Genomic DNA, 10,550 nt, shown 5'->3' with positions numbered 1-10,550 from the left:
AGAGGAGACTGCCCAGGTTGGTTTGAGGAAAAGTTCGGGAAACTTTTGAAGAGCAGAGGAATGATTGTGGACAGCACAGCCGGGCTGGGTGAGTGAGGAATTTGTGGAAGATAGATGACAGAAGGGGACTTGGAGTCAGTTTTGATAAATGTTAAGAGTTGAAGGCTCTGTGATGTTTTGTGAGACTGAAGCCATGCTTTTAAAGCGCTTTTCCATTTTTTTGTACGGTGGGTGTGTTTTCCTACACAATGAAGCGCCATGCTGAGACCAGCCCCATAGGGAGCTGAAAAACAGATTACACATGAGTATTTTAAAAGACGGCAGTTATATCTCCAAAGTGCTCAATATATACCAAATGTTAAACGCACTAGTTACGTTCTTCAAATACAAAGATGCTGGGCCCTTTATCTAGGGTGAGAAACGTATTCAAAGAATTACAGTATTTTGCTAGTAGAAACCAGAGGAAATAGTTTTGCTGCCCTTAAGGACCACGAGAGCAAAACCCATATGGTTATTCAAAAGAAACTAGGCATCAGAGCCAAGATTGACATGTAGCAATTTTATGTTGTTCTCAGTGAGAACGGGAGTCAGGAAGAAACTATTATTTAAGTAACTGTGTGTATGAAGAATTAAAGAGAGAAAAAATGTAGTGTCATCCACTCCCTCTTGGAGGTAGCAGTAACATTGACTTTTTTCTCCCCTTCACCTTTTATCTTAGGGATATGGATGAGACGTGAAAATAAATAAGATTGACTCTTAAGAAAATTATAGTTTATTACAGCCGATCTTTAACAGACTAATTCCCAATGCTAAGAATACTTAAGGAAAACAATATTTTTCCTTTATTAATTTCCATATTTCAAGAGCAATTGATCTTTGAGAGAAATTAGAGAATTGAATTAGCTCATTTAGTAATGAGATTTGGCTGACATAGATTAGTCACACATAGGTAACACATGTATCAGTTTTTGAGATTAATTAAAAAATGGTCTAGTTCATAAAACAGATCCATGTTCCTCGTAGTAAGTATCCCTCTGTCCTCTCCTCTCCTCCTTTTGCTCCTGTTCGTTCTCCCCTCAGGCAGCCTTTTTTCCCCTGTTCCTCCCTGGCCACTGCCTTTCCTTTCTTTACTGAAACGCAACTACCCCATGAACTCTTCTGGGCTTTCCCTCAGCTTCTGGGACCAGGGTCCAAACTGCTCAATAGGGATTAAGTGACCTTCACCACCTGACCTTTCCTGCTCTCTGGTCTCACTGTTTGACACCCTTTTCCCCATCTTCCCATGGCCCAGCCATGCTAAACTTCTTTTAGTTTCTCTCTGTCAAATGTTTTGGGTGGGTGGGTGGGTGGGAAATAAACAGTTAAAGGGCAATTTGAATAGTTTGCTGTGGGTTGTGTGATGTAGATCTTCACCCCAGTTTTCTCTCATCTGTATTTAACCTCATGGCTCACGAATGCTTTGATGTGAGTTCTTTCTGGAAAACAAGAAGAAATGCTACCCTGTGTGAATGCTTGCTCAGAATTAGACAAAGCTGCAGTCAGAAAGAGCCAACATCTGGGTCACATGGTAAATGCAGGTATTCTATTTTAGTAACATGTCATATCGTATTCATTTTTAACAGGGGACTTCTGGACACAATCCTTATGTGGAATAAATGATTCTAATATTAGAGTTTTAGCTAGCATGATAGGAGGGTTGTTTTTGCTATTGGTTTCCTTGTTGGTTTTGTTTGGGGATGTTGCACTGGGTCAGCTCTGTGTCAGGAGCCCAGGAAAGTCATGGGGTGAAGCAGTTACTAGGGGTAATTGTCCTAGGATTGGTTTAAATGATGCTGGCTTGATGAACTTGGGAAGGAGAGTGGTCTAATGCTGTGGCTTCTGAGTTCTGGGCAAATCACAATGGACTATGAGATGGTGGTGAATCACAGACACCTGCGTGCCTGTCAGCCGTGTTCCCTGAAGGCACCCACCTTATTCTTACTGAAATTGTCATCTGTTTAAATCCTCTGCTTGTTGTCATTGACCTAGTTCGTTTCGCCTCTAGATTGTTAGCTGTTGCCAGTTGAATCCTTGGAATATTTTTCAGTGCATGGTTGGGTTTTGTTTAGGGAAGCTGTATAGTCACTGAACTTGAAGCAGACTTAAAATCATAGTTTTCTGATGAACATTGTATTAAAAGGAGGCTACCCTGGACTCCTGTGGTAATTAGTGGATGGTTACAAAAATGCAGTTACCTGAGCTTTCAGGAAATCCTTGGCTTTTTGCTCTTTCTCGTCAATTTTCATTTGAGTCATACGGCCAAGGTTGAATACCAGCTCTCGCATGTTTTCTTGCTCCTTTAAAAGCTTGTTTTCTTCAGCAAGTTGCTGTTCTACTAACTTAGACTCAGCTTCTGATAGGATTTTCTTTTGAAAAAACACAAATATTATAATGCATTTATTTGAAAGAATACACTAAGGCCAGTATCTCAGACTACTTTTTAAATTTTCTATGTAGAGTTTATTTTGTTAAAACACAAAAAGTAACTCTGCTGCCTTAGCACCAAGTATTTTCTTTATCTTATAAAAGAATGTGCGAACATGATAACATGTTTAACGCAGAACTTTTTCTTATTCAGACTGCATTTTCAAGTACTTTTCTGAAGAGAAATAAAAGCATGGTTTTTTTTGTTTATTTAGTTATTTTTTAAAAGCATGTTTTAAAACACTTTGACAGTGGCCTGAATAAGCAAAATTTGAAATCAGACGTGACTGAAATAAAACACTTATTGTTCATTTTTAACCAGTAGGCTTTTTACTTTAAAATCTCATGAATATGTATAATTTTTGCTGGTTAAAACACATTCTTTTTTTTTTTTTTCCAAATTTTAATATGGGTTTGGCGTGGAGTTTGAGATAAAGAAACAGACCCACATTAAGTAGGATCATATTCTCTTTGATGACTCTCCTATTAATGAGGTTTCATGGAACACAGTTAAAAACACAAGTTTGCTTTAATCATTCTTAGATAGAAGCTTAAGTGAAAGTTGATATTAACCTGCTGGGTCAAATTCCTCTTAGCCACTTCAACTTCCTTATGGAGCTCTCGCCTTCTCTCAATTAATGTAGAATCATCTTTAGGGATAGCTTCAATCTGGAAATCAGAGTTTAAAATGGGTATTTATACCTATTGAAAGAAATCTTCAGTGTCATGTAGTCAACCCTGTCACGACCTTTTGCGAATGGTAGGGAAGTTATGGTTCTTACTCTTAAAGGAATTGCCTATTATGCTGAATATTCTTTATAAAGTCACGGTAAACTAAAATATGAAGACTTGTCAAAAATCTATAATTCACCAGCTGCAAATATTCTATTTCTCATTCATTTGGAAATAAAAACTCTTACTAGTAACAGTTGCTAACATTTATAGAGTACGACTATGTGTTAGGCAAAGTTCTAAGTGCTTATATATATGGTCTTATTTAATCCTCACATAACCCCATGAGGTAGGTTATATTATCTCCAATTGTACAGATGAGAATGAGGAACAAAGACATTTAAGCACCTTGCCTCAGTGACGTATGTGCAAACCCAGGCAGTTAGACCCCATGGTCCTAACACTGTATTTTACTGCCTCTCTAACTCATGACTCAGCTCTTTGGAAACATGCATATTCACATGATATTTATTATACTTATAAAATCTGAATTCATTTATGAAACACTATAGATTTCAAATTAGGAACTATTAATAGGAACTATTAACAGAATAGTTGGAACTGTTAATAACAGAATAGTTGGCTACTCTTATGTAGTAGTTTGAGTACCTGGAAAGTTCTTACACAAAAGAAAAACCTCTTAACTTTTTTGTTGATACTTGAAACTCCACCATTGTATTTCAGTTGTACTGGCTTGTGCTTTTGTCCTCTGTTGAAGTACTTTGAAGAGAGGGCAACATCTTAGTCTATCAGTCTTTGCTGTCTCATTAGGAATGAGCTTATCAGATTCTTTATGATGGAGAAGAGAGCAGAGAGAAGAGGACATGCAGCAACTGATGGGGAAGGAGTACCATCCAGGGTTACAGGAAGGGTTATCTTGGGGTGCTGAGTGCATACTTGACTCAGAGCAGACTTAGAGTTGGATCTTCACACCAAAAGCAATCTGATGTGGTTCATTTCCTACTGTGACAGCACACACTTCTAGGCACCAGGATTGAATATTGACTAAAATTTGTCCCAGGAAGGGAAGATCATACTCTTTAGTGATTTAAAGGTCACTAAACAGGATCCCTCTGAAGTTTACGCTACTCTTTTAAAGTAGCTGAAGTGTGTCTTTGGATGCCCCACAATCAGGAACCTGTGCATTGTCAGTAGCATCTTTTGTACCCACAGATGCCCAACGACATCCTGCTTTCCATGGCCTCTCCTAGCATGGAGAGCTAGCTGCTGAGAAGCATGCACTGGACTTAGGAAGATGAGACATGGTCTTGTGAAATCCATGTAACAATACATAGAACTTGTGATTTTGATGAGCAGATAATTGCTACAGCAGGTCAGAAAATGGAGAGCTCAACGTAGAATTGAATAATCAGGAAGGATTTCATGGAACAGTTAAGAAGCCAGCGAGGAAGACTTTGATTTCTCCTTCTGGAAAGTAGAGTTAATTCTTCCTGGACAGATTGGAGTCCAGCAAGCATCTTGGTGTCTGTCTGTTTCTCTGCAACTGGTGTCCAGGAGTGGGCTACTCCAAACGATTTGCTCCCAAGTGTAGGCAAATCTATACATGTATACTAATGGGGACTAGAGAAGCTTATAAGCTTTCTACAGAAGATATGGTGAGAGCACACTCATCAACTACTCTGTCAACTAAAGGCTCCTGACAAATTTTCCTGGATTCAGGTCTCAGATATTCAGGTTTTTTCCAGTGTTTCAAATTACAAACAATACTGCAGTGAATGATACTAATTTTTGAACTCTGGCTAACTGCTTCTCTGACACATTTCTCAACTCTCCACAAACCCACCCCTCTAGTTTCAGGAAGGAATTAAGTATGCTTGGTTTATGGAAGAGGTAACAAGGTAAGCCATTGGTAGCAGAGAGCCTGCTGGCTGCCTAGCCAATATCTATGCGCCACATTGACCTTACTAACAGAGCCCCAAGTTTGTTCAGAGCTGCAATGTATCAAAAAATCTTCAGACTCCTTTGCACTTGGGGGTGACGAGATGAGCCAGGACAGGCCAATAAAATGTAAGTGGAAATCTCCTGCATAGGGCTCCTGGGAAAGTGACTGTTTTCCTGTTAAAAAGACAGAGTCCTCCAAGTCATCTGCCATATGCATCTTCCTCTCTGCCCTTCCCCACTTCTGTGTGATTTTATGCCCAAAGGCAGAATGGCCATTTTGTGATCTTAGAGAAAAAAAATATACATGTTAAAGATGACAGAAGAAAAAGCTAAGAGGATCCTGGACTTTTCATTATGTGAAACTATCTGGTGTGTGCCTATCTCTGGATTTTTTATTATGTGAATAAAACAACCCTCTATTTACTTCAGCTACTGTAATTGAGTTTGTTACTTCTTGCAGCCAAATTGTAAACCTAATTGATATACCTTTTGAAAGGAAATCTTTCTAAGGTAATTTGGAAAATGGGCTGGAGTTAGACTGAAGCTTCCATTAATGGGAAGGGGAAAAAACTGATCAAGTATAAAACTTCTAATTATGTTCTAATATTGAGGTAAAGTAATTTACCGTTGTTTTTGAGCCCCAAACTGCATATATCAGGTTTTGTAAGCTTATTTATTTTAGATTTTTATAGAGTAGCATTTCATATTTAAAAAAAAATTAATGTGTGTTCATTGTAACCAAAAATAAATAAATAAAACAGTAAGTAAAGTAAGAAATTAAACATCTTCTGCTCCCCACCTCTACTTCAGATGTTACCAGGAGGCAGCATTAATAGATTGGTGTCTGTTCTTCCTGACATTTTTAATATATGAATAAACATCAGTAACTTTCATAAAGTTAAGAAATTAGACATATTCTGTTGTAAACATCCCAGTTATTTTATATCAGTGAACCTTTCTTTAAGGCTCCGATGTTTTTCTAAAGTATTTGAAATTTTCATGAGGTTTGTGGCTCAGAATTCTGGGAGAGTCTCTACAGTCAAAGGCCTAAGAGAATCAAACAACTGTCCCTAGGGGGAAACAAATTTTGAAGAATAGGCTGAGCCCTTCATGCTTATCTTTTTTTATCTTTTTGTTTTTGGATTGCATGCAAGTTTGAAATGTTCATTCAGGCTGGGAGTGACTGGCCTGACCCACTGTTTTCAAGTACTGCCAGCCAGCGTAGGACTATGGCTGGGCTAATTATAAGTCATAAGTTCAAAGAGGAAGTTAGTCTGTCCCTGAAACTGAACTAGGACAAAAACATAGACTTTTCTTGAAAGCACTGAAGGAAAAGAATTTTAATATATTTTCATTTCTGTTAGTTCTACATTATATGAGTATTATTTTATGAGCTTAATAGCTAGAAGTATCCTAATATAAATAGCATTTCTTTATTAAAGTATGAACAACTTGTGAGCATTCTACCACAGTTTCCTCTTTGGTGAAGAGCGATTCCTGATATATTTGTGTCCAGTCAGATCAGTCTATAGTGGCAAACCTCATCATCAGAAACGGCATCCAGTTAGCTTTACAGTATCCCACTCTTAAATATAAGCAGATAGATAAGGATTACCAGATATTTGAGAAAAGTTTCTAGTAAGAAAGAGAAAAGAACAAACAAGGACACCAAAACAAACAAAAAACCAGGAAGATGTAATCTGAAGAAAGTTGTAATTGGCAGAAAGAAGAAAAAAATAAAAAACTATCATTAACATTTTCAGTGAGATAAGATATGAAGTAAGAATAAGGATACTATAAGAAATAAACAGGAGAAAAAGAGATCATGGAAATTTAAAATATGATAGCAGAATATAAGATTAAATAGAATGACTGGAAGAAAAAGTTGAGGAAATCTCCCTTGTAACAAGTCCAAAAAACAAAAGAATGAAAAATAAGAGGAAAAAAATGACAAGAATGTTAAAAGACCCTTTTAGAAGGTCCAACATCTGGGTTATAGGGGTCCCAGAAAGAGAACAATAAAATAAAAGTGGACAAAATTGGAGAAATTATTTAAGACAAAGTCTCAGAATTGAAAGACATGAGTTTCCATATACAGAGAGCCCACTAAGTGTCCAGCACGATGGCTAAAAGTAGAAGCCCCACAAGTGGGAACTTCATTGTGAAATTTAAAAATTTTAGAGGCAAGTAAAAAATCCTACAAGTTTCCAGCATGGGAAAAAAAAAAAAAAAAAACAACTGGTTTCAAACAAAGGATCAAGTATCAGAATTGACACCAAGTTTCTTAGTAGTGACTTTAGACAATAAAAGACAATTGATCAATGCCTTCATTATGAGGAAAAATAATTTCCAATTAAAATGTCATATCCACTTAAAGTATTATCTATGAACTAGAGTGAGGATAAAATATGTTCTGACATGCACTTTCTGACACACAGGTCTTAACAAACTACTTTCTTAGGAAGCTACTGGAGGACATGCTCCTCCCACAAAAAGAGAATAAGCCAAAAGAGAAATAGAAGAGACACATGAAATAGGGGATCCAACATAGGAGAGAGGTAAAAGGAGTCACCAAGATGATGGAGTAAGGCTCCTAAGCTGGGGAGTGTACATGTAGAGAAGTGAGACCAGTTTGTTACAGATCAGAAGGCTGAGGAGGGAAAAGCAGCTTCTGAGATCTGGGAGTTGGCACTCACAGCTGGGCCTTGGTGTTCTCCTACTGAACACAAACAATTTCACAGAAAATCACCATCAGACAAGATGATTCTATGATCATAGAAAAAAACAAGACCACTCTGTATTTGTCTTTGGTCACAGACAAAAACATGAACATTTTCCAAGCCACAAAGTATCACGTATTCCCATCTCACAGTCTTCCTTACCAACTACAGCTTTAGCTTTAATCTAGTCTTTTCTCTTTCTATCTTAAGATTTATTAAGATACTCAATCATAGAATTAACCTCACTTTCTGACAATATTCAAATCTAGGGCAGAGTCCCATTTTCTTAAACCATCCCCCAAAACATATAACACAAGCCCAAATCCTGTAAGGCCTTTCTAATACCCTGTACTGAGATACTCTACTGTTCCCCCTGGTGAGTGTTTTCCCTTGCTGCAATCAGTAATAAACTCAACTCATTCAACCATGGATATGTTCCTACTGGACTTTGGCTGGAGGTTACTGAAAAGTCTCAAGTGATTTCTTCAAGAAGGTTAAATGAATAAACTACCAAATATGTTTTAACATGCTGAGAGAAGATTTATACAATTAGAGGACAGTTTGGTGTGAAACTAATTATAAGTATACAGAAAACTACAAATAAAAAAAACAGAATGTTTATATTGGGGGAACACAAAATTTTGTAAGTAATTATCTAATATGACTCAGGTGTGAATAACCTTTATTCATAATAATGTAAATATGAAATTTCAAAATTGTTAAAATTAGGTTATGAGGCTATTTATTGTGTGGAGGGACAAGAAATGTGTGTTGAGCAGGGGTATAAAGAAAGCTTAATCCTCACCTTTTATAGTGAGAAGTAAAAATAATGAGGTCTAAAACTGAAAAATCAAGGAGTAGCATTATTAGTATATTACTTAGACTATGGAGATATATCACAAGAATCAGCTAAAGGAAGACTTGATTAAGACTAGGAAATATATGGTGTATGTGCTGTCATCTACCTTTCTATACCTGAGGCAGACATCACTAATCAACTGCAGAGCTGATAAGACAGTGCTGAGTCTCAGAATCCTTTGCAACATGGTCACTACAAGGAGCTACCACCAGCTGAATAGAACTGGCACTTGCCTTCCTTGGACCGTATGATCTTTATGATTCCTCTCAGTTCTTTCATTCTATGATTATGTAAAATAAAGAATATTGAATGTCTTGGTCAGGTGACACATGAAAGTATCATTTAAAAATATTAATTTAGTAGCAGAATGGAGGATAGATTGGACATGAAAGGAACAGAACCTAGGGAGAACAGCTGATGGGTAGTGGAAGTCATTCAGATGATGCAGAGAGGATACTAAGAGGCATTTCTGAGCGTTGTCAATAGGGCCTGAAGGTGCCATCTTCTCCATTGGAATGAAATAGCCATATTCAAAGTCTTATCCTGATTATAAAATTTTCTTGAGCCTTTGGAAAAGTTTATATGTATACAGGAAGAAAAGCAACATTTTTTTCTTGGTATCATATTCTTAGTACCACACACCTTCACATGTGTAATCACTTTTATTCCTTGCAATAATCCCAGTTCAAAGGTTAGAAATGCCTAACATCAGAAGCTGTTCCATGGATCTAGGATTTAAACCTGACTCTGTTTGACTTGAAGCTGATGCTCTCCTCCGTATAGTTCTGTTGTCACAATTGTCTTTAACACTGGAAGGGAGTCATTAAGAGAGAGATGCAGAATCACTTCTAAATCAGAGGAGAGAAAAATGAAACTTCTAGAAAACTACAAATAAAGGAAAAGTGCTGTTGGGAAAGGCAGTCTCCTGCATGCAGTCTTTCCACCCCCACTTGGCCACATAAGAGTGGGCTTTGGGCCTAGAACACTTCTTTACAAAGCGATAGAGAGTCCACACAGCCTGTGCTGGGTTTATCACCTTGTGTGGGAGTATCTTTCCCTGTTTCAGGCACATTGAGAACTCCTTTGTTCTGCTTAAGCCTCTATGTCAATGGCCCTCAGGCACACCCCCAGTTTTCAGTATTTCAGACTCCACAAGGTGGGGAGTGGTGGTCAATGTTCCTTTCGTAAGACAGTTGTGAACATAGGCCAATCGCCCTGAGCTGGCTGTCAGGAGAGACTGCTGGCCACGGGGGACCAATGTCCACTATTGAAGCTGATCTTCCTCTGTCTCTTCTTTATGTAGGTAAAGTGTTGTTCCGTCCAGTGCTTGACTATTGTGTTTTCCTTGGTGACTCCAGTACCAAGATGCAGTGGGCCTCCTCCCCAGGACTGGTAAGTGGTGCATGGCGTTCTGCTCCCTTGGGATTGATGACCTGCATGGTATACTGCTTGACATGTACGTACAGAAAGTGACATATTTACTTGGTTATAGGATTTTGTTGTTGTCGTCACAATCTTGGGCATGGTTTTGTGTTTAGAAAGAGAATAACCTTGCAGAGTCACACTATTCCAACCCTTAAAACATGACGGTGAATGTCAGAGCAAAACCTCTAGTCACTGAGGGGACTGTATTAAAGTGTAGATATAGGGTTTTATTTCTCTTCAGTGCCAAATGGAAGTCAATAAGAGCCACGATTAAATGCAGAGGTGTACTGTAATGTGTAGTATGATTTCCTGAGAGTGTGATGTCTTCGATTAAGAAATCCTCCATATTCCAGTTTGTCATCGTTTTGTCTAGCCCAATAAAAATCATATATATTTCTTGGTACTGCATGACCAACTGTATTTCAACATACAGAAACAAACAGAGCCCA

General features: G+C 37.8%; 1 protein-coding gene across 1 annotated transcript in view; it reads right to left on the bottom strand.

The window, feature by feature from the left end:
• The window catches only part of CCDC146 (coiled-coil domain containing 146), a 110,248-nt gene that overhangs the window by 13,915 nt on the left and 85,783 nt on the right, over positions 1–10,550 (bottom strand). The window contains exons 9-10 of the mRNA XM_065884064.1: positions 3,037–3,132; positions 2,235–2,405 (exon numbers count right to left, since the gene is read on the bottom strand). Coding sequence (XP_065740136.1) covers positions 2,235–2,405; positions 3,037–3,132 — 267 coding nt within the window. The remainder of the gene's footprint in view (positions 1–2,234; positions 2,406–3,036; positions 3,133–10,550) is intronic.

Source organism: Phocoena phocoena, chromosome 9, assembly GCF_963924675.1.
Source record: "Phocoena phocoena chromosome 9, mPhoPho1.1, whole genome shotgun sequence".
NCBI classification, from domain to species: domain Eukaryota; kingdom Metazoa; phylum Chordata; class Mammalia; order Artiodactyla; family Phocoenidae; genus Phocoena; species Phocoena phocoena.
The sequence above is the reverse complement of the archived record's forward strand: the minus strand, read 5'-3'. Positions and strand labels throughout refer to the sequence as shown.